The sequence below is a fragment of the Drosophila melanogaster genome, chromosome 3R (genome assembly GCF_000001215.4).
Source record: "Drosophila melanogaster chromosome 3R".
In the NCBI taxonomy this organism is placed as follows: Eukaryota; Metazoa; Arthropoda; class Insecta; order Diptera; family Drosophilidae; genus Drosophila; species Drosophila melanogaster.
Window position 1 is genome coordinate 6,101,098 of NT_033777.3, and position 27,811 is coordinate 6,128,908.

The following is a 27,811-nucleotide window of genomic DNA, read 5'->3' on the forward strand; positions in this document are numbered from 1 at the left end:
TCCCACCTAGCTTACCTTTATTTACCTCAGCTTACCTGTTTGGTATGCAGCGCTGCCTGCGCTGGCAGAGCAGCCGCAGTCGCAGTCGACGTCGACGTCTATTGTTTTGTGGCGCAAACCATTTGTCAATTGATCTTTTTTTACTTCAAACTCCGGCTGCCTGCGCTTTGCATTTTTTTCTTTTCTTTCATATTTTTTATGTACTTTTTTAAGGTGGGGGTTGCAAATGGAATTTTTGCCTGAAAAAGTTAACAGCACAGTGTGTGCGCGAGTATATGTGTGATTGTGTGAGTGCGCAACTAGCATTCAATTTGTATCTGCAACTAATCACGGCTAGGGCACGGCATCTAGCAATCCAAAAGTTATATCGTTATATATTCATGGCTGAACTTCACCTTACTAATAATACATAGTTATTTATCAATATCTAATTGTTTTCCAGACGACAATGCTGCATCTGCTTCCAATAAATTATAAGAAGCATATAGGTTGGAATGGAATGGATAACTTAACCTGTACGATTTTCCTTGTTGTTATTTGTTATTAAGTAAGATAGAAATTATCTCCATTATAGTAACGGAAACTGATCAAAAATGAGTTGATTTGAAATTCATTTAAATGGTACTAAAATGTTCTGTTCACCAAATATACAATTTTTAATAAAAATCGAGTATACGCCGCCGTTGGCTGTTGCAAACAAAACTCATAGCTTAAAATTAATCAGCTCCATTAGCTTGATTTCCTAATGCGATGGTCAACCGATGGCCGGCAATGCAAATCGAATTATGCACCGATATCCAGCGCCGCGCCCCGCCCGCCGAGCAAATAAAAATAAACAAAAGTGGAGAGCCATTTAGCCCATAGTCACTCAACTGGCTGGCATTTAAAACAGGCCGTCATCTCGAATGCAGTGCGTGCCAGTAAAAGGTAGTCAGCCAGTCGTTTTTGCTGCGGCTGCTATTTGCTGGATGTGTTGTAGCTATTAAATCTGACCCAGCTCGGCGCTCAACGGCAGCCACTCAGCGGCGCCTTCGAGTGGCAAGAAGGAAAATCGCAAAAAATGTGTGCAATTAATAGCAAGAAATGTGATTCAAGGTTTCGGAATGCAGAAAGAATATGAAATTACATCCAGCTCACAGACTGCGGAAAAAAAGTTACAGCTGACGATGATGGCAAGTCGATCTGGGAACACTGAAAAAAAAATGTGAAAGGATGAACTTTTAGACTCTATTAGAAGTGTGAGGACGACAGTCCACTTTGCAATCAGTTACTACCTGTAACATAAATCTTACAATGAAGAACAATCGAATTGGATCCTAAAAACACCATACAGTCCACCATAAATTTTGTATCAATAAATATCTTCTTATATATTCTGTTTTGAATGGCATTTTAGTCAGACTATAACTGATGTGTCTAATGAGCAGTAAAATGGTTGTAATTATTATTGCGATAATAATTCAAAATAAATTAGATTTGGCTATTTCAAGTAGCTGAAAATTCCTCCAACAAAATACACAACAAGAATTCGCGAGTTTTACAGAGGTAGTTTGGGGTAGCCAATTTTCACTTTACGTGAGTTTTGACCAATGACTGGTCAAAACGTGGTCTGTACAGGTTATGGTTGATAATTTTTTTCCGTGCTGGGATCGAGCTCAGTCGAGTTCGGGCGAGTCGAGTTGGCTGGGCCTGGGTGTTATTGAAGTGGAGGCTAGAAGACTTTAAGTTGGCTGCCTACATGTCCAGACAGCGAACCAGTTTCAGAAGTGCAAAAGCGGCACAGCGGTCCCAACTGCAGCAAAAGCAGTAAAAACAAGCCAGCTACCTTGCCAGCATGCTTTCGCTTTCAATAGCAGTTCGGAGTGGTTACTCATAGCCCAGTTAGCGTTTCTTGCTTTTGTTTCAAGAGCGGGAGCCTAGTTATTTAGGGTTCTATCTCTATATATACGTTTAGAAACTAGTTGCCTATGCAGCTGTATTCGTGGCTCTTGTTAAGCTCAATTTTTGCAGCGAGGCGTAGCCATCCAATTGAATGCCAAATTATGCCAGTTCGAAACTCTGCTGTCTGTTGTCCAGTTGAAACTAGCATAGTAATTTGCGAGCGCAAAATTAAAAAAGCATTCGAAAAATGTTAAAATTGCATCAGATGCAGGCGGGAGATTGTGAGCGGTTTTAATTGTTGATTTTAGCGGGCCATTTGTGGGTGGGTGCGGTTGCAGTCTGAAGTCTGTAGTATGTGGTATGTAGTCTGTAGTAGTCTGCAAACGCCATCGCCATCGCATGTGCAACGCGGAAGAAAAGTTGTTTGGCCTGAACCACACACTCCCTTCCCTTTGCCCATTTCCTCCTTAAAACACGTGGTAAGTGCATGCCATTTGTAGCTCACAGATACAGATATAGCTTACAGATATTCGTTGCCTGAGTGATTGTGAATACGCTGCGATCGGTGGATTATTTTTAATCTGGCTTATTTGGCTAAGCGGGTTCTTGGGTATTTGGCAAGTGCATTTGTGAAACGGTAATTTGTCGTCGAGTCGCGTTCGTGACTGGAATCTTTTGAATCGCTCACAACCCGTTAGAACGGCTTCCATTTAATTATGCCTATTTTTTATATGTGTACCCCTGCAATTGCCGCTTCATTAAAATCGGAATGTCTCGACCCAATTCGGAGGGTGTGGTGGAAAGTCGGGCCGTTAATTGCATTGGGAGGCTAGGTGTCACCGCGATATCACCTGCGAAGGTGGAGTGACTGCGTAATATCAACAGAGCCTGGCTAAGGTTACATGCAAATGCCCGATATACTAAGCTAGTTGCAAGGTCTAGGTCAACTTGACCAAGGAAAACTGTGTATCTACAGTGGGAATACTAATTGACAAGATTCGGAAGATATTGATCAAAAGAAAAGGCATGTATAACAATTCTGTATTTAGGTTTAACTGCTTGCGTAAAAGTGCATAACTTTTACGGCATAAAAGTATTCATACTTTAATAAACAAATAAACAAATACTCATATACATCTCATTCCATAGCAATTTTCATATATTGTACTTAAATTTTTAAACGAATTAAAAAAATTAAACAATATTTACATGGATGACATTAGACTTTCTATGATTTCAGACTCCTTTGCAATAAAGTTTTTCCAATTTTCAATTTTTTCATTAATCTAAGATCATTCCTTGGATCTCTTAGTTCGTATGACGACTTTGCAGTAAAAACTGTTTTCTAAAAAATGCAATACGTCGAATTCAATATGTATTACTTATGCTTAACAGAAACGAACGTTTTCGTTAAAATGTATTAAAATATATGTATAAATATCTAAGTAAATACCCGTACTTTATTTTTAGTACTTATCCGTTTACTAAAATTTCTTATTATTGCGAGCTTCAAAAGGACAATTGAGTTCAGTATTAAATAAACTTATATAAACTCTAAAAACAGTAAGTAGCAGTAATTAGGAAAGACATTGAAAATTTCTTAAGGTAGGTCCCGAGTCATCCGTTTTAATCAGTGTTAATTGGAGACCTTAACGCTGGACCCATGACCATACGACCACTCTGCAGTAATTCATAATTTTAGCAACAAGATAATTATTGGACAAACGTTAACTTAGCTCGCAGGCCTGACAATTGACTTAAGTGTTTGCTCACCTTATCTTCCGTTGATTTTTATGTCACTACGTTAATGGCAGTGATTTTACATAAGCCAATTTCATTGGCCAACTGAATGAACGTAGACCGAAAGCCGCGGGTCAGTGAAAAACTGCAGCCGGAGTTGCAGCAGCACAGCGTTTTATCGAAACGTAACGGCGTGATTTCAATATATCGAACAAAAGCATTTCTTGTTTCTTATTTCTCATTTCACAGCTCACAGTTTTCATTTATTAACTAATTTCGGATTTATGTAATCCCCAAGTGGCAGGCCTCGGTCTCGACCGATTACACGCAACCACAGTCCGAGGTCAATGATCAGTGAAATTCACTTTCAAAATCGAAAATCCGTTGAAAAGTGCTTACTTCCAGAGGCTAATGTTTCTGCCAGGGCGGAAGACAGGCCGATTTCGTCGGAGATTAATTTGTCAGATCAAAAACTGAACCGAACTGAACTTAAGTTGAGTGGAAGAGCTTTCAGGGTGTTCCCCAATTGGGCACAGCCACCACCCAAATCACAAAAGCCATCATCCCATCAACCCATCATCATCATCATTGGAAGCACACACCTTCATTAGGCGGGCTGCATTTTACCACACTTGAAATCGCAACACAATGAATAAATCTGCATAATTAATTCCCACCTAAGATGCCAAGTTAATGAGCTGTGTGTTTTGGACCACATTGAAGGCAACAAACACGCACAGGTTGTTGACTTCTTCAATGTTTCGCCAGCTCACTTTCGATTTCGGCTGCGGTACTGTTTTCGGGGCAGCTTGGACACACATAAAATCCACATGACGCCCAGATGTATTTTTAATTATGGCCATTTCACGTGGCAATGGCACCCTCGAAACCAGATCCCAAATAAGCGAGTAGTCGAAATGCTGAAAGCTGGAAAGCAGAAGCCACCCCGTTAAGTGAAGATTTGATTTGCATGCGAAATGTGCCGAAAATTGCACAACCCTGATGTATTTTTAATTATATTTGCCAGGCCCAATTTGTAAATGTCATTAAACGCAGCTGGCCTGCATTTAGGGGCAAGTTCGGTCGGTTCCCAACGGAGCCAAGGACAGTCCATTGTTATCGCCCAATCATCTCAGTTTTTATCAAAAGACCGGTAAATAAATTCGATTTTCGTTTTCGTTAAGTTTCAGATACAGATACATTTTCAGTTTCAGTGCCAGTTTCTTTCTCACCATAAAACACTGTTGCCAAAAAGAAGACAACGCGGCGGCGAATCGAATGAACGCGCCCTGGCAGAAACTGGGTTATAACCTTGAAAACTCGGACACAAAGGCAGCGCTTTGAAATTTCAGCTTCTCAATAAATTTAGCGAGTCTGGCGGCGAAGAAAGCTGAATTAATGCGACAGGTCGCAGCCCTACCTAAAAATGTATTCAAAACCTATTCAAATCTTTGCTGATCCGAGCTCAATGTTCAGAAAATGCTAAACACCAACTCGGGATCGTTTTGAAATCGCACACCGATCGTTGCCAAAGTTGCATTCACTGCATTTCGAATTGCCAAAGGTCAGGCACGACTGCAACGCATCTTCCTACCGGACAGTCCAGTTTTCTGCTGGTGCTGATTTCTGATTTCTGATCTCTGATTTCTGTAGCTCGGTGGTGATGGTGGTGGTGGTGCTGGGCTGTGTCGTCATCGTTGTCATCACGGTTGCCCCATCGAAAGCCGTTTGGCAACTGCTAACTGGCGGCGGGGAAAAACAATTAACTATACAACGAAAATTTGTTCAAATTGCGACTGTGCGAGAGTGAAAAAAGAGAGGAAATCGAAAACTGGATTTATAATTTTACGGCCAAACACGCAAGAAAACGAGCCAAGGTCATTGCGAAGAAATTGTGAGGGAAACGTCCACGGAAACAAATTTTTCTTGAGTGCTGCAAAAATACAAATGACTCAATAATGGCCTAACTACAGCTATTTCAATTTTTTTTTTGGATATAACACATCTATTTTAAGTACAAAAAGTCAACCTAATAATATTTTTATTTTTTAAAATACGTTTGCCGGTTCTGCTGTTGCTCCACTACTATGTTGGTTATGCAATAAGAATAAAAACTTAATTACTGTTTATTTTAAAAAATTATCTATGTATTGTAAATATTTTAAGTAATGAATCGAACCGGAATCTCGTTTTAGCATAAACCCGAACCGGTTCGCAAACTGGAACCATATCAATAGGTTTGGCCCGAACCAGAATCGGAACAAAGCGGAAAATGATATGAGCTCACATGGGTTCCTGGTGAAAAGATTGTAAAAATATCGGAGATATATCGGAATAGTTAAGATATAACTTCAAACTTAATGCCCTTTTTTCTCCGTGTCTCGGGTTCGTGGAAGCAGCGGCGGTTGTTTTTGTTGACTGTTTGGCCGATCTGGCAGAACCACTTTGAAGATATTTTGCCCACTTGCAATTGCGTCGATGAAGACCTCTTCATCGAGTTGGGATGATGCGACGTGTTTTGTTAAACATGTTTCGCTTACCTACAGACCGCAACTCGGTACCCAAAACCCGAATCCGGTTGCTCAAAAATGCGTAAAGTGGGACGATGTCGCTCCTTTACAAGCCGGCCGACCAGAAACGACATTATTAAAAGCCCGACAAGTGGCTGGGCAAAATGCCAAAACAAAAACACAAAATCAATTAACGGCATTCAATAGCTGCACCATCCCAGTGACTATTTCTGTGGCCCCATTGGCAGGTGTTGATCAATAAAAATGCAACAGAGCAGCTGGCGGCCCATCGCCATCGATCTGTGACAGTTGCGTAATCTTCGCGGAGGTTCTTTGCGCAATCGGGTTTTGAAAACTCGACCGAGGCACCTTGATCAGTGCGTTCTTATCATCAAAGTTTTGGGAAGCTTTGGCTTGAACTTGAGGGAGTCGAAAATGGGGTTATCTATTAGTAGGGACAGAGGAGACCACTGGAAATAAATCTTTAAAGCCTTTGTGCAACGTATGTGCTTATTACTTACTGAGCTTCCCAGCAAATAATTCATAAAATGTATATTATAACCCTTATCCGCAAACAATAGTAATTACTGAAAGCTAGATTTGCCTTTCTTTAAAAATAAATGAGCCGGAAAGTGAGTTACTGATTAGTCAGCTAAGTAGAACAAAGAAAAATCAGTTAAACTATAGTACTGTATATCCGCCATAGGGCATCAAATGAACATAAATAATATATGTGAAAATGTTTTTTATGGATAGCTAATTAGGATTGTATTTTCTTTTAGATCTCCATATATTGGAGCCCTCATTATTTTTTCAATCCCATTGGTTGCCATATTTTCTTTAAGTGTGCAATGCCTAACAGCAGCGAGGTGGTAGATGATTTTTTTGCTGAAGCTTCAGTATTTAATCAAGCAAAGAACGTGCAGGAAACTACTAGAATATTGAGAATTGTTTAGCAATGCAGATGAAAAGTGGAATATTAATAGCATTATGTCTATGCCTTTCGTTGGTGAGTAAGAAGACTTTTGATTGGAAACTTTTTAACAGTATTTTAATACAAAATACTGGTTAGAACGAAGGCCTGGCCCTTCTGGAGCACGAAGGCGAGACCATCAACAGATGCATCCAAAACTATGGCGGACTTACTGCGGAAAATGCCGAACGTCTAGAACGATTCAAGGAATGGTCGGATAGCTACGAGGAAATCCCCTGCTTCACGCGCTGCTATTTGTCCGAGATGTTCGACTTTTACAATAACTTAACGGGCTTCAATAAGGACGGAATTGTGGGCGTCTTTGGAAGACCCGTCTACGAAGCCTGCCGAAAGAAATTGGAACTGCCATTCGAATCAGGCGAGAGCAGCTGCAAACATGCCTACGAGGGCTTCCACTGCATCACCAACGTGAGTAGGCATTTGAATTTCACTGATCTTCATAGGTGATGGTACCAGATACCAAAGGAGTATTAAGGAGTTTAACCAAAGTTTTTTTTTAACCATCGTTACCGGGTGCTTTATTACATATAAAAGCTCCCTTTGGAACATTTGCTTAAAACTGGACCAATTCAATTAAACGCGTGCAGAAAGAATTCTGACCATCCGTATATACACAGTTCTCTTGAAAAAATGCTATGTACTTACTATAATAGATCTGTTGTATAACATATCTCCTATATTCATGAATCATTATTTGTCATAATGTAATCAGGCTATTTATACCAGTTACTTGTAGAGTAAAAGGACATTCTCTCTGTTTGTCCTTCCGACCGTCCATACAAATGTTAAGACATCGCTAACCATTAAAGCTAGAAGGTACCGATTTATTACTCAGGTTCTATTCTACTACCAATACGACCAATTCTGCCACTTTCACATTTTTGAAAAATGATTAGATTTTTATGTTGATTTTACTATTTTGATGTTAAATTTCGAAACGATTCTTACTAGCTGAGTAGGGAAATCGACCGTCAATTAAAAATTGTTTATGCTTTTAAATATTACTATTTATGCGTATTTACACTACATTACTTAATATATTACAGATGGAAAGCCACCCGTTCACGGTTATTGACAACATGCCAAACATATCCCCGTCGGCCAAGGATGCAATGAAGGACTGCCTTCAGGATGTCCACCAGGACGAGTGGAAGAGCTTCGATGCCTTCGCCTACTATCCTGTCAATGAACCGATTCCGTGCTTCACCCGGTGCTTCGTGGACAAGCTGCATATCTTCGAGGAGAAAACGCGTCTTTGGAAACTGGAGGCGATGAAGCAAAACCTGGGCATTCCGGCCAAAGGAGCTCGCATAAGGACCTGCCATCGGCACCGCGGCAGGGACCGATGTGCCACATATTACAAACAGTTCACCTGCTACGCGATGGCTGTTTAGGCAGCTATTATTGTAAGCAAAATTTATAAATGATTACATACTAATTTAATGATAAAAGTATGCTTTCATTTGTCTAGATAATATTTCCGAATTTTGAAATATATAGATCTTACAATGTGCTTATTAATTTTTGACATTGACAAGTGTCCCATTAATTTAATACTACTGCTCTTCGTTGTCCTCCACTAGCTTATTCCCATTTACTCGCTCCCAGCATTTGTACTCATGGTACATCCACGAGCACTTGCTTAGCGCCACCTCCCGCTGAGTCCCACTTAGTCGACAGCCACTGTAGTCAGCGCCAGAAGACTGATCCTCATTTCCGGAAGGCCCAAACGCCTGCTTCCAGTTTTCCAGCCGCCAGTTTCCATCGGGATCGTAGAATCCCATGGCATCCGCAAAGCACTGAAAGAGGCAGGGAATAGGTTCCTTTGACTTCAGCTTACTGTACTGCAGCAGCTCCACGTTGGTGGCGTTCAGCTGGCGGGAACACTGTAGCAGTGTGCTCAGGCTGGTGCCCGCATGCATCTCGGCCTGCTTCAGGCACCTGAGTCCCCGATAGGCGAAGCTGCAGCCATCGGACCCCATCCGGCGCAGCTCGAATCTGCAGTAGTTATAGACATCGGCGCCCAGGTCCTCAGTCAGTTGCTTGAGCCTCCACTTGTTTTCCTCCACGTCGAACCAGCCCTTTTCTCTGGCCAAGCAGCGCATCAGGCAAGGTACCTCCTCCCGCGTCCAAGATGAATACCGTTCCAGCTTTCGAAGATCGCCAGCAATGCTCTCCGGCGAACTAAGTTGCCGCAGGCACTTTTCCAGAGTCTGGGCATCACCAGAAAGGTCAGCTAGTGCCTGGAAAGTACAAGTTACATTGATTTGTTGGTTCCAACGCAAAATGAGCTTTAAGCAATTCGCCAGCAAACTCCTTCCTAGACCATTTTTAAAAGGCTTGTATCACTTTCACATCCAGATGTCAATTATCTCTTATGTACGGAAGCTGTGCTCAATTGGCACAATCTCTTAATAAAAATTTCAGTGGCGTACTAACAAAGTCATGTATTGATAAGAGTCTTTGATTAAATAATGCCGATCTTGTTATTATTTACTCTATATATATTGAACTGTTTGAACTGATTGTTTTGGAATAGATTTGCAGGTGAAAAAAAAACATGAGGTCTTCATAAAGTGAATGAAATAATTTCACTTTCCTGTATGCTTGTAGCACTTATTGTTTGGTCGATTGTGCTTGTCTTAATTATCCCAGCAGCAAAAATAGAATTTTGGAAGAATTTGGTAACCGCGCAAAGAGCACCCCTTTGTTTTTTGAATCCTGTGGGGGCTCACCTGACTGCAGATCAGGAACAGGCTGACTAGAACCGCACGAGGGGAACTCATCTCTCTGCGGGCAATGCACAAACTGAACTAGCTTCGAAAACATCCGCCCGGGCGGAGTCAATGATCAGCGCCGACGATGCATTGGAGTGGAGGTTATCAACAAGTCGTGATTAAGTCGGCGGGTCAACGAATGCCTCTTCATCCGCCGGAGAGTGGATGTGGATGCACAGGACAGAGTAGCACGTGGCCCGATCGCCTTGGTCTAGGTCAGTTATACTCAGGCTACATGATACGAGTATGTGTACGTACTTAGATTTTAGAAAGCTGAAAAGGTGGGGCAAAAATATATTAAGCAACGCAATTAAAGTTTGGAGGTTATTTGCTGTGCAATTACTCAAAATGCTTATTTAAGATTTGTTGAGTATGGATGGAGGGTGGAGCGAAACAGACTCCTCCCTTGCGAAGCGATTAAATATAATAGACCGTCATACGGAGCAATTGATTATCGTCACACTTGGAACATTTTTGCACCTATGTTAATTGAACAAGAGTTTCCTAGTTCCCAGTAAGCATTATTAAATTACATTTTAATTAAAATGTAGAAAAAAAATCCCAAAATCCTGAAATTGTATTTAGTACTTACATCAAATGACATAATGAAAAGGGGAAAACATTTCTTTGTAGGGTAAACTTTAAATTCAATAAGTAATACAAAAGAAAATATATCTGAAAACTAAAAATGTTTATTTCTACATTATCCTGTAAGGCGTACAGTGTATTATATCACATTCAGGTCAGGCGAAGACCTTACGCACCACGTGGCGGTTGATGGGCAGCCAGCAGGAGAAGACTCGGTTGGCCCAGGTGCAGACATCCGACTCGGCCTCGTTGTGGTCGATGCACTTCTCCAGGCCGTGCTGGACCGTGGACAGGTCTTTGCTGCTCTTGGAGGTGAACTGGGCGATCATGGCGCGCTCGTCAAATCCCTTCTTCTCCGAGAACAGCTCAAGCTTCTCCAGGAAGCACTTGACGAAGCAGCTGGTGCGCCGGTGGGCGGGAAACTCGTAGTTCAGGTACTTCTCGTAGATGTCGTCCGGCACGTAGTAGTCCTCACGGCACTCCTCGAACGCCTTCTCTGCGTCGGCGTGGTCCTTCAGCAGGAACTTGGCCGTAGTCTGCAAAATAAGGCGAGGTTAAGGAGTTACCTCCATCAGCAAGGGCAACCACTGGGCTCTGACCTGGGCCACCAGAAACGTGGCAACGGCTGCAACGATCAGCAGGAGGGATTGGGACTGCATTTCTGGCTCGGACGAGGGCTCAAGTGCGAATGTGCCGACGGGTTAGCGACTAAGTCGCGCCAAGATTTTCCATTATCTTATATGCTCTCGCTCGACGGCCCACACGAATTTCTCGGGTTGGACCAGATTGTGGACTGGAGTTGGCCACAGTATAACTATGTTAACTGTCTCGCTAAAGTTGCTTTTAAATAAGATGTTGGTAATAATCTTAATCTAGGATAATCTTACCATGTTAATCTGTAAAAGGGAACACTTAGTTATTATTATTGCAGGCAGTCTAAATGGGGTAAATAAAAAAAAATAGTTACAAATAATTTACAGGTTATGATTTAGTATTGGTAGTGAATGCTATTTCAGCTTGGGGTAATGTCGACCAGTCTTTTTAGCCAAAGTTCACTGTGCTAGCACACCAAACCCGTTGCTAAGTGGTGCGCAGTGGTCGGTGGTGCGACGGTGTTGGCTCTTGTGGTGTATGGTGTATGGTGTGTGGTGTGATTGGTGGTGAGGCACCCTTGCGTCAGTTGCTCTCAAAAACGAAGCAAACAGATCGCCGGAGCTGGGCTAAGTGGGGCAGTCGCAGAGCGGGCAGAGGGAAACGAGCAAAGCAAACTGGTTTACCTGATTCCGAATCCCAACTCGAATCGAAGTCAAGTCGCAGTCAACGCCGCTGTCAGCAGCTTCGTTGTTGGGCCGAGCTGGGATATGGACGGTTATATAATCGCAACGGAGCGAGCGTATAATGGTTACGTTTTCCTTAAGCCAATTAAACGATTTGTTTTCGTTCCACAAATTCACTTGGCCTGTGCGGCACATTTGTGTGGCTCTGAAAAATGTGTTGTGCTCCGTTTGCCATTTGTTGTTCGCCTTACTTGCCTTTTTCGTTGCACCAAATTCTAACACCTCGGTGTCAGCTTCCTGCACAATTCCGCATCCCGGACAAATTTTTTTCACACATTTATTTTCCCACCTGCCACACGCAGGAGGTCCGTAGTGAAAAAAAAAACCAAATCAAAATTTTGTTGTTTACTGCTTTTTGTGTCACGCGCTGGCCTGCAGCCCCCGAAAATAAATTAAATAAATTATTCAATTGAATTTATTTATTACCGACCAATTTGGCAGCTCAACAGACTTTTGTGTAATTAACGGCAGTTCGTGGAGTATTGTGGAATATTGCGGTCTATTGCCCAGATTGCAAAGGGGTCTTTCGGCCAGGTCGCAATATTGCGATCCGGTTCCATCTGGCCATCTGCCCACTCAGCCAAACATCCTGCCCCATCGTGGCCCTCGAGCGACGTCTGTTTGTTTGGCTTTTACTTTCGGGGCATGTCAATGACATTGGCCTGGGCTCTATAACCCATCCAGCCATCCAGAAGAACTCGATGACCAATAAAATGGACTGAAAAAACGTATAGTTTACTCTAGATGATTTAATGGGAAAATTGCATCTAAGAATTTCGGGTTTACCTTAAGCCTTACGTTAAGTGACTTATAATTTTATTTTTTATTGAATACATTTTTCAAATTGCATAAATATAATATTTAATTCTTATCAAGCATCAAACATTTTTGAATTTCTTCGAGTGCAACCTGCGTGTTGGATGGACACAAAAGTAAGGGGCTCCTAAGGGTCTAACCTTGACCGATGTGATTACTCGAGATTATCGCAAGAGTAAACTGATACCTCAATATGTGAAAGAAATCCAGGCTCTTTAGCCGAGTAATTGGTTAAAATCCAGTCGCAGCATGAAGATGACTTGGCAGAAGTTAAATTTAAATGTTCATTTAAAAATTACGTTATCGGTGAGAACAAAGGTCTTTGCAGATAATAATTAAAAGCGATTTCCCTAAACGTTTCTGATGTAATTTTACTGCCGAATTTCGAATATGAACTATGAAATTAAATTACGGATTCTCTATTCCAAAACACCATTATTGTAGCTTAGCCCTTGTTTACCCGCTCGTACTAGCGTCGAAATTGACCGGAAGCCAGAGGTAGCCTCCTTGTGGGAAATAAAAAACAAAACGGAAATGTTTGTGCAGAGCAGAAATTTAAAATAAATATTTGAGCACACAGGGTGCTCGGACCTTCCATTTCCATTCGCAGTCCACGGTTTTCTCTATGTCCAACGTGAATGCAATTTTTGGCCTGGCTTTCGTTTTAACTTCGGCTGCCATAAATTGCACCAAAGTGCAGCTGCCCCGCCGGCTTGTATTTATTTAAAAGTGCTAAAATATTTGCAAAACGCTTCACAATTGCATTTTGCACAGGACCGATCACCATTTCATCCGCATCCTTTTTACCACCTGCCGTGGGCGAGGAATATTTGGGTGCGTGCAAAAAATTCTGAATGGGCGTATAAAATACCTAAGCCCATTGGTGCCCCCCAATAATTGCGTTAATATGCAGTCAACAAAAAATTCCAGCCATATTTAATTAAATACCAGTCAGGGCATAATTGATTTTTCAGCTAGAAAGCTGAAAAAAGGAAAACCACATGAGCTGGCCAGTTCGGTAATGGAAACCAACTACTAACAGACCTTACTTGAAAAAACAGCGCAAACAAAATCAGAGCTGCGGTGTGTTTTGTGTAGGATTTACGCAGATTATAATTAGGTCAGTTCCTGATTGATTTTGAACCATTTCAATCGGAAAATGGCAGCTGCCACGCCCGACTTTAAAGTATTCAGATGCGACGCCCCGCTGGCCAGCGAGAAAACATCGTAGAATTTCATTATTGTTGTCCCAGGGTGTCGTCCGGAGCACAAACAACTTCCAGTTCAATTAAAAAGAGACACCGAAACAACAGGACAACCAAAACAAATGCCAGAAAGTTGCCAGCAAAAAGCGCACCATGCTCTGAGTGTTTTTGTCTTCTCTCCGGCAGAGTACAACCAAATGTAAATTCAATTGTCGGCCGTGTGCCACAGGATATCCGGCTGGCAGCCATTTTTAGGCATATCGCATGCCTTGCCCGGCCAGCAAACTAAACAATAAAATTTCATGGCCTTCGGTCAAAAGTGCAGCACAAAGAAGAACACTTGCGAGCCAATGCGCTCCTCCAATAACCGGGAGGGGCTCCAGTTCTTGCTCCCCAGGCGGGGCCATATATCACAAATTGAGCTGCGGTGGCCACTCACTTTGGACCCGGTTGTCCTGTCTGTGGCTCGTATATTATGAGCTCATATTAAAACATTTTACACACAATTTCGCCTGCAGTCGCCTGGCAAGCAATGGCAGCCTCCACTTCAGGCATGAATTATTATGCACCTAGGCGTATACGCAATGTTTAATTTTCAACTCGAGCAGCGCGATCTCTGCTCACATAAATTCCTAGGGCGGGCGACAAACGACTTGTTCAATTTCTCTTCCCATACACTTACATACATATCCCTAGCCAGAGCTTGTTCCACTCGAACTACACACGAAGGCTGGGTTGCACTCCTAGAAATAAGAGGATAAATAGGAAGTAGCTCATTTTGACATCTGTTATTTTTCTTTTTTCCTTTTCACTTGGATTTTTATAAGAATATTTTATTAAATTAATCGCTTAAAGCAGCAACTCAATCAACGCAGCACTCTTTTTTTCAGTGTGTGAACCCAAGAAACTATGTGTGTGAGGAAATAGCTGCGACGGAGAAGTGACTTTTTTGCCAGGACTACAGGACCAGACTAACTGCTGATGGCGGGCCACGTACACATGTCGAAAACTAACTGCTGCCACCGTCCTGCTGTCCTTGACGTCCTAGCCGGCGCCTTTCCCATACGACCCGTCCCTTTCCACCCTTCGGTCCTCGTCATCATCAGGAGCTGCAAAAATTTCAGCCATTTGTCCTGCATGCTTGCGGCATAAAAATATGCCAGGGCCAGCATTTTCATGCGGGTCATCTCCTTCGAACTCCGAGCTCCCAGCTCCAAACTCACAAGCTCCAACTCCGATTCCGGCTCCAAATGCAGCTGCAGCGCCCAAAAGTCAGGCTACGTGTGTTTCTGTGCCCCAGAGAGTTTTCGGGTTTTTTTCGAGGCCGGCCTCTCTGCTGCAACTTTTTGGGGCAGGGCAAAAATCACACAGAACTGGGCACAAATAAAACTACTCCGAGGACTGCTAGTTCTGCTAGTCCTCCCAGTGCTCCTACTGCTCCTAGTTGGCTCCTAGTTGGAAAATAACAAAGGGGCGAACGGACGGGGCGTTTAGCAAATGGACTCTGGCCGAAAATGCTGCTGGCACTTTCGCAAAACATTCCGAATACAAATAAAAATCCGAGGCATGTGAGTCACAGCAGCAATCATTTCCAATGCAAAATAAAATTTCATTTTGTTTACTTACTGTTCTTTTGGCCATCGTTGTCCGCCGCCTGTCCGCCAGTGGGACATGTTTGTTTACGCTTCATCATGTCGTCGTTAGCCGCTGTCCCAGGACCTCGTCCTTCTGATCGCCCATTCTCCACACCCTTCAGATGTGCTGAACTGAACCAATGACACGATGACATTTTAATATGGCCCGTAACTTTTGTTTAGTCTGAGTCCGCTCATCGTCATCGCAATTTGCCTGGGGAGTTCCAGCTGTGTGCACACAGCTAATTCAGTTTTATTAAATATTTTTCACGCTTCTCGCATCCATTTCCATTTCCATTCTTGACATTCGTTCCGTTTCGATTTATTATGGCGCTTCTTTTAGGTAAATGGCTGCCTGATTTGTTGTGAATCGAAATCAAAGGTAATGTAGCGCACAAAATCAGAGTCATACAGACATGGAACACATATCGCTAACCAAGCCGTCCGCCCGTCCGCCCGTCCGCCCGTCTGCGTCTGTTGCACGTTCAATTTTTCATTACTCACGCCTCAATCAATCACAAAAAGCGATTTTATTTCGTTTTGATGCGTATTATAAGCGCTGATCTGATGTGTGTGTGTTTCATTTTCTTTATCCGTGCATTTCTTTCACGCTTCGCCTGTTTGAGTCGCCAAGGGGCGTGGCAGGGGGCCGGCCCACATGTGGTATGCGCATTATATTTTGCACTGCGGCAGCATGTGCGCGTGCATAAATTGAAATTTATATTAATTTAAATGGCCAATTAAGCGGCAAAAATGCGAAAAGGTTTAGCGTAATCCCCCATAACACACACAAATTCGCAGCAGGCAAAAACCCTTGTTTATATCGCCGACTTCTGCCTGTCATGCCATCGATAGTCAATGAAAATGCGAAATGTTGCATAAGTACTCGCGTACAATGGGTTTTTACTCTTCGCCCAAGGAATTACAAAATGTGTACAAAGTACGAATTCTGAGAACCGCCTTTGCGTACTTGTCTTTCATCGGGTACGGCTATTATCTTCGGCATGTTCATCTCTGGAAAACTATTTATAGGACCGGCCTAGGGAACGCATGCTCATTAAGGTTTTTGCACACGCCTAACGATTACTATCTACCATATAAAGAGGGAGAAAAAGTAAATACCATCTTAGTGGAAACCAAAAACTATTCGATCGATACTATTAATATCACTCGGTGTCGATTATGCAAGTTTAAAAGCCAAATTATTTGATACAGGGAGGATTTTTGGTTATAAATTTATGACTATTAGCTGTACAATTTTAGTTTACTATTAAGAAAGTAATGAAGCTTTGACATTATCTAAATCGAGCGTATTGTGTGGATACTATTTAATAAAAAATGTTGTGCTGAGCAACGGTTTTTTTTAGTATGCAATAGCATTCGGGCTTACGTGGGCCTTCCACTTCTTATTGAGATGGTAGGCCTTACAGGTCTGGGCGATTTCTAATGCCAACACTCCCATCTTCAGATGGAGGAGCAGCTGCTATTCTGTTCTGGAACTTCCCCTGGCTCCCTGGTCCCACTTTTGAGCCAACCTCTGTGGAGAGTGACGTGTCGATCGGTTCTTGGCTTCTGGGGCTCCTACACAGTGTGTCGGAAACTGTTTTGCTTGGAGGACTGGCAACAGCGCTTGGCGTCGTTGTTGTCGCCGCTTTGACAACGCCTTTGTGATTGGAATACGAAATAAGGCAGAGCACAATGGAGCCACAAATCTGTGGAAGACGAGACATGGATTTGGCTTTGGGTTCTGGCCCTGGCTCTGGGATGGAACTCACAAATCAAACGCATCTGTCAGCACCGCAGAGGAGACATCTGCTGGGAATTCAGAGTTCGAAAAGAACCGGCTGAACCGTGTGTATTCGACAACTGTCAATGTATCTTGTAGTTGGCGTCGACTGGTAATTACGTGACGTTTCTTGATAAATTGTGATTCGTAGCGTGATTTGCAGACGGCCATTACTAGAGACTAATGTGCGGCATGCTCTCAGAATTGGAACAAACGCCAAAACGCTTTGATTCTAATGCATTTCTATTAACGGTTCCGCTGGCTGTTGACCGCCACAGCCGCAACCATAGCCACCGGCACTACCCGCCCTCCAGTTTCTAGCTCCAATAAGGCCAAAACGCCGCCAGCCAGCCAACTCGGTGGCCACATGGTGACCCAGTTCGTCAATGGAATCCACAAATACGGGGCTTTAATTCGGGGGTGGGGCAGTGACGTTCGGTTTTATTCATTCAGCAGGGGTCATCAACCCAGAGAACTGCGTTCAATGCATTGACACGATTTTTGGCTTCGGTCCTGAATAATAACCAACTGCACATTAACAGTTACCACCCGCTCAATTAAGCAAGTACACTGCGGAAAAACTGCCCTTGAATCGTATGATTTATGTGAAGAAAAATTTGAGGATATGTTCTTCGATGCCAATATGACAGAAACTTCTACCTCCTTTGAAATAATTAAGATTATTTTAATAATTTAATTTAATGGAAACAAAAGCTAAATAATAATAATAATAATAATAATAAATATACTGTCTAGTTGCAAATGCTTTTACATATTTATTATACCGATGTTTAATGAACAACTTACTTACCATTTTGTAAATGGATTTCCACCAGCACCGTAATAATATAATTCCCTTAAAAAATGTCTAGAAACGTATGTTGGGGTAGGAAACATCAGCTTTATAGGCATAGGCATATGTATAAAAATCAAAAGTTTCCAGTTTACCCATTTAACACCCCATTTAATTAGATGTGGTCATACGCGAAAAACCTATTCCAATCGGTGAAGGAAGGGAGGGCCTTGCCAAAGACACTAGAATAGACTAGGGTCTTTGGCCTAGCCCTGCACTTCCTGTTCCCTGCCATTCTGAAACTGCGATGGTCCTGGCTAACGATCATTTGCGGTTAGTCGTGCTGACAAGGCCTTTGCCAATGTTTATTATATTGTCATTATGCGAATTTCATTCGCAGCCCAACTGATTGGCAGTCGCGCGGAGAGAGTGCATATAGTAATATAGTGTGTTGTCAGCCTGGCAACTGAAGTGAATGGCAGGGAGATATATCGGCCGATGTCGGTGCCGTGACGTTAATGTCGATGTCATGTACTGCCTTCGGTTCGCCTGCATTTGACATTTCGCACATGGCTTTCTTGTGATTATAGCTCTTACTCTTGTGAACGAGCGCCTATTTACCTTTCAATAAAATTGTTGAATAATCAACGGCACAGCAGAAACATCACAAGCAGCAGTAGCGCGATACGCGCCCTGTAAGGTTCATTTCATTTTGTTGCGAATCATTTGAGCTCAGAAGAAAGCGTATTGCGAATTTTTTTCCATTTTTCGGTTTTTTGATTTTTAGGTTTTTCGGTTTGACTTGATTTGCGTGATGTGCATGCGGAGCAGCAGTGGCGGCGGCGGTGGCAGGTTCCCTTATATAATCCCGCAAATGCTATGGTATTTTAAGCGCTAAATAAATAAGAGGCGTGCTTGCACTCGGTGATGCTTCCAAATGCCTTCACAAAGTTCAGGCGCACTCAAACCGAGAGGCCGAAAGGCAAAAGAGCAAGTGAATCCCGACCAGAAGACACCATCGTGAGATCCAGCCGGGGATATACACCTGCGACTATGTACACCATCCGATCTCGCACAACCCTAGCAACAGACTATCCCACAGCAGACCATGGCAGCTGCTGAACGGTGACTTCTAATTTTTGTATCAGTTACCTTTAAAAACAACCTCTTTTTTAAACTTGAGGTGTGATGTTCTTATGGGCACATATGTCATTTCGTATTAATAGATCATATTTCTTCTATATAGGCCCTTAATGCCATTTATTATTAGATAGAAGCTTCATAAAGATGAAAAATACATCAATCAAAAGTACGAGTATTCCGTTATTTATCTTAAGGAAATTCCCTTTATTTTATAAGCCAGTGCCTTTAGTTCATGCATGTCACACAATCTAGACAAAAAAAGAGAAAATGGGCAATCGTCGAAAAATGGGTAGCCCAGAACCTCGCACTCGCACACGAAATCAAAATTTTAATTTCCAGCTAACCCAAAGCGGGAAAATAGGCAAAACGTGTCGGGCATAAGTGAAAATTTCTAGACGCAGCAAGCTAAATGCCAAATGCCGCCATGACCATATTTAAGAAGCCGGCCAGCAAAAGTCATTTGACACACTGTTGCTGTTGCTGCGGATGATGTTGCCTCGGCTGGTGATGTTGGCAGTAGTCCAGCCGTAGGCAGTCAATAAACTAAAACCGGTAGCATGAATTGCCGGTTGTAAGTTTGGGGAAGGCCAGTCCGCTGTAGCTGGAATTCGATGGCTCCGCCATTAGCAATCGCAATGTGTGGAAAAAGGTCAGCGGGCCAGAGCATCGATGGCTTGGCTGGGATGGGATTCGATTGAGGCTTGTCTTGGAGCTTAAAGTTTTTGGTTCCAGTACATATGGAATTTCAGTTTCATTGCCGGTCTCTGTGTGCAATGACAGTTTTCCGCCTGGCTGAAAGTTCAATGCACCTCGGGTGCATTATGCACAGAAAAGAATTGCCTGACACTTAAGTCGGTGACTATTCTAGCAAAAATGTTTTTTAATCATTAAATGATTTTTCATATCGCGGAATACATAGTTGTAAGTCCTCACATGAGTAGTGAGAGGTTTGGTTTTATCTTTTATATGTTAATTGCGCTGTTATGTTACTGTTACTGCATTGTATTGATTCATCGCTTCTAAATAAATAAATATATAAAAAAAAAAAAAAAAAAAAAAAAAAAAAATATCGCGGAATAATAAGGGAAATTGTGAATACAAATAAAAAAGCAGATTAGCCAACAATATTTTGAATGTTTTATACCAAAAAACTTGTTTAGTCTGCAGATGCTTGTATTTTATGATATCAGTGTTCAACAATATTGGTAAATTTAAACAAATCTTTTAAAAGGAATGCAATATATTAAATATTTATTACCAGGATCGGCTTTAACTTATTTATATTTAAATAATATAGATGTTCTCCTTTTACAGCTTCTGCACGAGTGGCTTAACTACTTGGAAATGACACGCGTTTCTTCCAGTGCAGGTGTTTGAGCTGTTGCTCCAGCTGTCAATTAATAGCAAATGTCAGGGGCTGGCTTTGAAGCATTAATCATAATTAGTTATGCCACACGCCGGCAACAACAACGATGGCTATTGATATGTGGACTGTAAACTTTAAACAATTAGAGCTGATTTGAAAAACGCTAACTGTAATTGGGAGTCGAGTGTTGTGTTGGGTTCAAGTGGCAGCTGGTCTGTCGAAAGTCGTGCTCGGCAATTAGCCGCATTTAGGCATTTGGGTTTAGGCCGCCTGGCGAACACGTAACACCAACTTGGTGGCCGGGACTTTGGGTCGAGATCTAAGGCGATTTGCTTTAAAGGGGACAATGGGTACGAAGGTGATATGTGCGTCAGTTTCGTGGGCGTAGGTCTATGCGTGTCATTCGCTGGCTGAGCCCTTCGGGAAGTTATCTAATCCAATTAGGAGCTGTTGACATTACGTAAACGGCGGAGCTGAAGGGAGTGAGCCGGCAATTTGACACACAGTTCGCCGCTTTCCAACCAATGTTTTCGATTAAGTTTTGAGCAGCAACTGACAGAAATTCGTTATAAAATTGCACTGCAGTGGACAGCGGCAAAGCAAACATTTTAAACAATTATAAAACTTGTTTTACGCTCGACAACACAACAAACAGCGAAGTGCAGCCAGCGTTTTGCCATCAAATGCGGCATGGCTGTCAAGTGCAGTTTTCCCCATTTTCCGTTCCTGTTCTACATCCGTTTCACCGAAACAATTGTTTTGTCATCGGCGGCAGATGCACATGTACTCTACCACTCTAATGAATGAGTCGTATAATGGCAGAAACAAATGCGACTTATACATTTTTATTTGGTACGATAATCTAGTTATGGCAAAGCCTTTGAAAAGTAAGTTATTCTTTAGAGATTACCATTAAGAATCAGTTGGCTTAGATGCTTGTTTCCATTTGTCAGTTACAATTTTAAGATATTTTTTCCAGTCAAGAAAATATGTCGTCGCACACAGAGGATCTGGGACGCCTTTTGGCCGTGATTGGCGATGAGGTTTGAGCCTAAAAGTAATATTTACAAATCAATATGTCCACACCCACACACAATTTACCCAGGACACGTGTGTCGGCTTTCTGCTGGGTGGCATTGGAGAGGTCGACGAGGATCGAGAGACCAACTTCATGGTCGTGGAAAGAGGTAATTTCATTTCTAAGCTCAAAAAGGGCTATCAAGCTTTCCTATATATCAGACCAAAAATTGTAATTGGTACTTTCAGTTATCGCATTATTCTCTTATCGTTTTTCATTGTATACCAGACACCACCCCTAAGCAGATCGAAGAGTGTTTCAAAAAGTTCCTGAGGCGACCGGATATAGTCATTATTCTGATCAACCAGGTTTACGCTGATATGATTCGACCCACTGTCGATGCTCACAATCTGGCCGTTCCCACTGTGCTGGAGATTCCCTCGAAACAGCATCCCTACGATTCCTCCAGGGACTCGATTCTGAAGCGGGCTCAAGTGAGTTATCCTGCACCGTCAAAGGGTTAGCCCCAAGTCCTTACCAATTCTTCTCCAGCGAGTCATCACTCCGCCCGAGAGGCACTACTAGCGGCTCAGTTTTGGCAGTCACTTTTGGGGAGGTGGGGAAGTTTAATGAAGGATTTTGCATAGTTTTCAAATGCATACCAAATGCTGGTGATACAATGTCGTTGGAACAGTTATCGAAAATATATACGCACAAACATAGATATATTCACAAAGAAATGATGGGGGAAAATAAAGCTTATACATACATGGGGCAACTTTTCAGCTCATGCGTTTTAAGGAAATTGCCCAAAAAAAAAAAACTCCAGCAACAATCTAAAAAGAGAAAAGCAACAAAAATACCTTGCGCTTGCAACAAAATTGAAAACAGCAACCGCACAAAAACAAATCAAAAGAAAAAGAAAAGCCATAGCAAAGTACCAACAAAGTGAACGAAAACGATACAAATAAGCGCTGAAATGCCAATACATGGCAAAAATGCCAGAAGAAAACCGAATAAAACCAAGTATAACAAAACGGCGAACCCAAAAAGGGACAACAAAAACCTGGCAAAATAAAAACTCTTAAAAAGACAGCACAGTTTACGTTGTCTGGATGGATCTGGATCTGGACCCAGTTGCAGCGAATGTCGGGGAAAGCGGCTTCTTACGGGCTGCTTAGCGAAACAAAAGCATGCGAAAACAATATTCGAGCAAAGTATTTTGCGCCAACTTTTCGCACCAAGAAGTTGGCGCCGAGAATGCATTCAGAAACTTCTGCTCCAGTGACAAGTTTGCTAGAACCGAGCCCCCAGAATCAAGAGATAGAGCAGGACGTAAGCCTCCCTGTTGGCCCCATAAAAGCGCAGCAAGCAGGCAAAACTCCGCACCTCCAACACACGAATCCCGCCCGAAATTTGGCTATATAATGCTTTAATAATGGCTAAAAGACATTCACAAGCAATTGCTGCTATGAAGTTTGGCCCAGCATGACATTACACATTTAATGCTTTTGTTGATAAAGAATATGACTTATTAATGTTAATACAACGCCACCACGTATCAATTTCAATTGTGAACTTTAAATAAGGATAGGGACATTGGTCAATACTTCCAGCTATGAAGGACAGAATGAATTTTTACAACCAGTCAAATTTCTATGATCGACAGGCCTCGACGGAAATGAATCTCCTATTCCAGATAATTACTTAAAGTAGCCATAAACTTATGCCTTCTGCGTTATAAGTTATATATTATATAAGCTGTTATTCACTTTGTACTAATTTCCCAATTATGCATGTATTGCCAACGCCATTAAAATAAAGTCTCCCCAAAAGTCTGCAAAGCTTTCTCGTTCGCCCGGCCCTCTTTCAAAACATCAGATGATACTTTTGGGGGATCCTTAAATTTTTTCCATACATGACAGGAAGGTGGAATTACATCTCTAGGACAAAAGCAGTGCCATTCTCAATCAAAAAATTATTCTCTATACCAAAGAATAGAGAATTCCATTTTATCGCTGTTTTGCTCATTGCTTACTATGTGAAAATGCCGCCAAAATGTCTATATTCGAATTTTTTTGAATTGTGAATTAATGAGCTGTGACCGTTGGGAACACAGACCTGGCTGTTTGTCAAGTATCTGGACACGTAGTATTTGCCACCCATCTTTTTCAGGGCGGGCATGTTTTGACAACAAAATGGCGTGGAGCATTTAGGACCTAATTAGCCGCACATGCCATTCACACTGGGCGGGGGGTGCACGCGGCGTATGCGTAATTGCATTACATGAAGTCTGCTCACTTTGCTGCAGTTTGGCTGTCACCTGCCAAAAGCATTTTGCAGAGACGCAAACTAACCGGAGCCTGCCATTGATACTTCAAAGAGCTGAATGGGACTTGCAGCACACTGCCATTTTAGGTGTTATACGATTATATAATATCGGTATTTTTATAGAGAATATCCTTTAAATATTACATTTTTTTGTTGGCCAAAGGTCTGCACTTTGCACTATCATCCTTGCAACATGATTAGCAGCTGGCGAAACATTCTGACCCACCTGATTCCACTGAGACCCAATTAAAATTATTCAAGTTGCGATTTCATCAGCAAGACGCGCACAATATGGCATCAATTGGCGGCGCAGCGGCAGAAGTGGAAATGGGACGAGACCCTTTAATGCCCAAGGCAGAACTTTTGACACACAGCGACAAGTTCTGCGCCTTTTTAGCAGTTTAGGGAGAAGAAAGAAAACTAAATAAATAAGCGACTAACTGAGTGACTGAAGACGGCAGAAGCATTGCAGCGAAACTTTGCGCCGAGCAATGGGGAACATAAATAAATGAAATTATTCAAAAGTAGTTTGGAATTCTCGTGACAGCGCATAAAAACAAACAGCTGAATGCAATTTGGCTCGTTCTAAGCCATGCGAGAAGGAAAAGTGAAAATAAAACAGCACCGGCAGCAGTCAGACGATGACGAAGATAGTCAGAGTCAGGAAAAGTCCGGATCAAGCTCGACTCAGCCAGTGTAAATGAAATGCATAGACCAGAAAACGGGGCAGAGGGAGTCCTTTAGACCGACTGAGACTGGCATAATTATAATTGGAACTGGGCCCCAGCTCGAGTGCGGAAACTGATGCCACATTTTTGGCAATTCAATTTCGGAAATGAATTCGAGAGACATGGACACAAAGCCTCCGATGGTCGATTCTCCTTCATCCGCTTGCCAAATGGAGCATAAGATGCCGTCCCGGTCCGGGTTAACAAATGGAATTGTTGCTCGGCAAATTAACAGACATCTGAGGACATTCGCCAAACCCACTAACGATGTCCGGCCATCACTAAACTATTGCGTTTCAGAACTTGTCGGTCCAATCGGTATATACTCGTAGTGCACATCGCAGGAGCGCCGACCACGCCCACCCAAATGGGCCTTGACGTCCGTAGTGGCAGAAACGTGCTCGAAAACAAAGTTAATTAAATGATCTGATCTCCATTATTCCCAGAAAGCTAATCTCAATTACAAAATTGAAAAGGGCATGAAAACACTAGAGGGAAAAGCGGTTGAACTTAAATATTGTAGTTAGCATCATTAGGTGCTTAAAAATAAATAGATCCTAACTTAACTATCTTTAAATATATATAATATATAAAATATAAATAATCTCTTGATGGATAAAAAATTGTGAATTATACCTTATTTTTCATAGGCACTTTCATATTATTATTAAATCCCTTTCAGTTTAAATGATTTACAGCTACGATGAAAGTGAAAAGAATACTGTCGTTACTAGGATATATTCGAATTTATTTTCCCAGTGCAGAGTTCATTCGAACGTCAATCGATGGAACTTGGCCAAAATGTAACTCGAATGTCAAAGAAAATAAGGAAAGTGAGCGGGTTAAAGTGCAGAATCTCTGTCCGGAGATGAGCTGCAGGGAATCGGATTAGTTAGTCCGAGGACTGCTCGTTGCACTCCCCTCACTTACCACCGATTCGATGCAATCGACACGGCACAAAGCGTTTCATTAACCATTGCAAATTGGCAGCAATTCATTGAGAGGCATTCGAATCGTGTGCGTCGGTGGGTTTGTGCGTCCTCGATTTGCCTGCAGCACGTAGCATGTGGATAATACTATACGTATGTGGACGGACGGCTCGCAGCCGAACTCAATTCTCCGAATCACTGAGCTAAACAAAATCATTGAAATTGCCATTGTCTGGGCACTGAGTGGATAAGCACGGCAGCATTGATATATGGCACATACTCGTTTCCCACTCGAATGCTATGGTACAGCACATTTGGCCAGCCCGCTGGTCACTTTGCGGATCGCCTGGCCAGGGTCTGGCCTTGATTAGTCCTCCTGCGGGTCCTTTGCTCCAGATTGGATTACTTGATTTGCCAGCCAAGTGTCTAATTAATTACTTTGCATTTAAATTAACCCCCGTTTCATCGGATCAAATATCGATGGCAGTGTTACAAGCTGATACGTGCACTCAGAAAAAAAAAACAAATCCGTGCAAAAAAAAAACAGTGATAGGTAAGTTACCTGCTATTTAATGTGTATGTGAGTTTTAACAGTACGAATAGGTAGAGCGGTTAAACTCAAATGTGCTCGAAGAAAAAATGTTCATTTTCTAGTTCATTAAAAAAGAAAGCTTGACGAACAAGGCGTCAAAACCAAATAGTCATTTCGTTCCTGGAAGTTTTTAAATGTCCATAACTTCTAAAAAGAACGTTTCCCAAAAAACTGGTATATATAGTATAGCAGTATATATTTACATATTAATGGAGGAGTCCTTCCTTTTTCAGAGTGTGGATCTGCTTGATTGGGGGCGTGGCAGCTGCATGTTGTGGGTTGGCCATCACTCGGGATAATTTGTATTCAAAACAGAGAAAGCAGTGTCAGTGTTTCAATTGATTGAATGAGTCTGGTTCGACCCCTGGTCCGAAGTCTGGAGAGCTGGGTACAGATGTCGGGAGATTAGCAGCCGGGACAAAGTTCACCTGACTCGCTTTGACTCGGTCTAATTGGAAGTGACAAATGGAAGCTCGACTACACTCCGCTCCGCTACGAACTGTTTGTATATGATCCAGAACTGAAACAGGTTTCCCTAAACTTGGGATTCCAATTTTAAAGCCTACGCCGTTCGCCATTCGAGCGGAAGCCGCACTTCTAACTAGGGAACTAGTCTTTTTTTGTCCGTGGACTAAAAATTGCCATAGCAACGCTGCAATAAACCGCAGCTCATTTTTGGATTCACTTCATATGCATAACAAATGAATAAGTTTCGTATTATCCCAACGAGCTGCAATAACAATAAGAGAAGTGGAAAAAATCGGAGCGTACGTAAACACTGATAAACAATTGAAATGCGATAAAAAAATAATAATAGCAAATGAATTCAAGTGGGCCTGGTGCACAAAGGATAAAAGACGCGGGAGTATGGTTTATTCAAATAACAATTGCCAAATACTTATTTAACCAAAATAACGGCACAGCGCAACTTTCTGGCTTTGGGCTTTGGGCTTTGTCGGTGGCGTTGGCCACAGAATGTGCAAAAATTTTCAAAAATAAAAATGCCAGAGCAAAGTGTGCCACACCCACCGCACACCCGCCGCACATACACATCCACATACACATCCACAGACACACCCACACTCAGTGGTGCAACAATAAAATACCAGTGAGCCGCTGACGGGGGGTGGCGTCTTTGTGGGTGGCGCTCGCCATCATTTTGGGGTAATGCAAAATTACGTTATAACGGCATAAATTTAAATAAATGCCGGTCTCAGGATTTTTATGCATTTTTACCGCATAACAAATACTTTTGTTGCCCGCAACCACCTCTGCTCTAATGTGGCTTGGCCACGCCCACCGCCCATGCACACTTTCACACTCCTACACATTTGAACAAAATTATAGCACTCGAACAGATGTAAGCGGCATACAACATTAGTATATGTCTTAACATATAAGACAATATGACAAGTGAAAGAACAAGTAAATTAATAAAAAATGATTTATGTGTAACCACAGCTAAAGGCCTCAGCATCTTTGCTAGCTTCTAATATTAATTATTTGTACGAATCTTTCAAATAATTAAATAGATTAATTCCATAAGTAAAATGCAAGGTCAAAATACTTCACAAGGCCACGAAATACAATTGTTATTTTTGCATCACAGTAATATCTATCTGGTCTATCTGGTCTAGCTTCGA

General features: G+C 42.2%; 4 protein-coding genes and 3 long non-coding RNA genes across 12 annotated transcripts, besides 1 other annotated feature; 2 read left to right on the forward strand and 5 right to left on the reverse strand.

Annotated features, from left to right (window-relative positions):
• Nucleotides 1-860: 860 nt before the first annotated feature.
• On the reverse strand, nt 861-3,766 carry lncRNA:CR44929 (long non-coding RNA:CR44929). 2 transcript variants are annotated; one of them, NR_125082.1, is made up of 2 exons: nt 3,655-3,766; nt 861-1,191 (listed from the first exon to the last, which is right to left on the reverse strand). It is a non-coding gene; the product is annotated as a long non-coding RNA:CR44929 (long non-coding RNA). The 2 variants fall into 2 exon arrangements; NR_125083.1 differs by lacking the exon at nt 861-1,191 and adding an exon at nt 2,981-3,561.
• Nucleotides 3,767-7,036: 3,270 nt separating this feature from the next.
• Nucleotides 7,037-8,636, forward strand: Obp83cd (Odorant-binding protein 83cd). Its single transcript, NM_141355.3, has 3 exons — nt 7,037-7,140; nt 7,204-7,533; nt 8,172-8,636. The coding sequence occupies exons 1-3, from the start codon at nt 7,090-7,092 to the stop codon at nt 8,517-8,519; spliced, it is 729 nt and encodes a 242-aa protein (NP_649612.1). The 5' UTR covers nt 7,037-7,089; the 3' UTR covers nt 8,520-8,636.
• Nucleotides 8,545-9,937, reverse strand: Obp83ef (Odorant-binding protein 83ef). The gene is made up of 2 exons (NM_169125.3): nt 9,861-9,937; nt 8,545-9,368 (listed from the first exon to the last, which is right to left on the reverse strand). Exons 1-2 carry the CDS (start codon nt 9,909-9,911, stop codon nt 8,682-8,684), a joined length of 738 nt encoding a protein of 245 aa, NP_731042.1. The 5' UTR covers nt 9,912-9,937; the 3' UTR covers nt 8,545-8,681.
• A 636-nt stretch (nt 9,938-10,573) lies between these two features.
• Nucleotides 10,574-11,205, reverse strand: Obp83g (Odorant-binding protein 83g). The gene is made up of 2 exons (NM_169126.2): nt 11,090-11,205; nt 10,574-11,026 (listed from the first exon to the last, which is right to left on the reverse strand). The coding sequence occupies exons 1-2, from the start codon at nt 11,147-11,149 to the stop codon at nt 10,646-10,648; spliced, it is 441 nt and encodes a 146-aa protein (NP_731043.1). The 5' UTR covers nt 11,150-11,205; the 3' UTR covers nt 10,574-10,645.
• An 8,912-nt stretch (nt 11,206-20,117) lies between these two features.
• Nucleotides 20,118-20,271: a mobile genetic element.
• Nucleotides 20,272-21,494: 1,223 nt separating this feature from the next.
• On the forward strand, nt 21,495-23,308 carry Vha14-2 (Vacuolar H[+] ATPase 14kD subunit 2). 3 transcript variants are annotated; one of them, NM_001260015.1, is made up of 4 exons: nt 21,495-21,613; nt 21,676-21,757; nt 21,877-22,082; nt 22,141-23,308. In NM_001260015.1, exons 1-4 carry the CDS (start codon nt 21,560-21,562, stop codon nt 22,171-22,173), a joined length of 375 nt encoding a protein of 124 aa, NP_001246944.1. In that variant the 5' UTR covers nt 21,495-21,559; the 3' UTR covers nt 22,174-23,308. The 3 variants fall into 3 exon arrangements, with proteins under 3 accessions (NP_001246944.1, NP_001246943.1, NP_649614.1); NM_001260014.1 differs by having other exon boundaries at nt 22,141-22,325; NM_141357.2 differs by having other exon boundaries at nt 21,495-21,757; nt 21,837-22,082; nt 22,141-22,325.
• A 2,070-nt stretch (nt 23,309-25,378) lies between these two features.
• Nucleotides 25,379-26,055, reverse strand: lncRNA:CR43486 (long non-coding RNA:CR43486). 2 transcript variants are annotated; one of them, NR_133335.1, is made up of 2 exons: nt 25,578-26,055; nt 25,379-25,520 (listed from the first exon to the last, which is right to left on the reverse strand). It is a non-coding gene; the product is annotated as a long non-coding RNA:CR43486 (long non-coding RNA). The 2 variants fall into 2 exon arrangements; NR_048328.1 differs by having other exon boundaries at nt 25,380-25,779.
• Nucleotides 26,056-26,131: 76 nt separating this feature from the next.
• On the reverse strand, nt 26,132-26,858 carry lncRNA:CR43487 (long non-coding RNA:CR43487). 2 transcript variants are annotated; one of them, NR_048329.1, is made up of 2 exons: nt 26,372-26,858; nt 26,132-26,315 (listed from the first exon to the last, which is right to left on the reverse strand). It is a non-coding gene; the product is annotated as a long non-coding RNA:CR43487 (long non-coding RNA). The 2 variants fall into 2 exon arrangements; NR_048330.1 differs by having other exon boundaries at nt 26,132-26,858.
• Between the last annotated feature and the right edge of the window lie 953 nt (nt 26,859-27,811).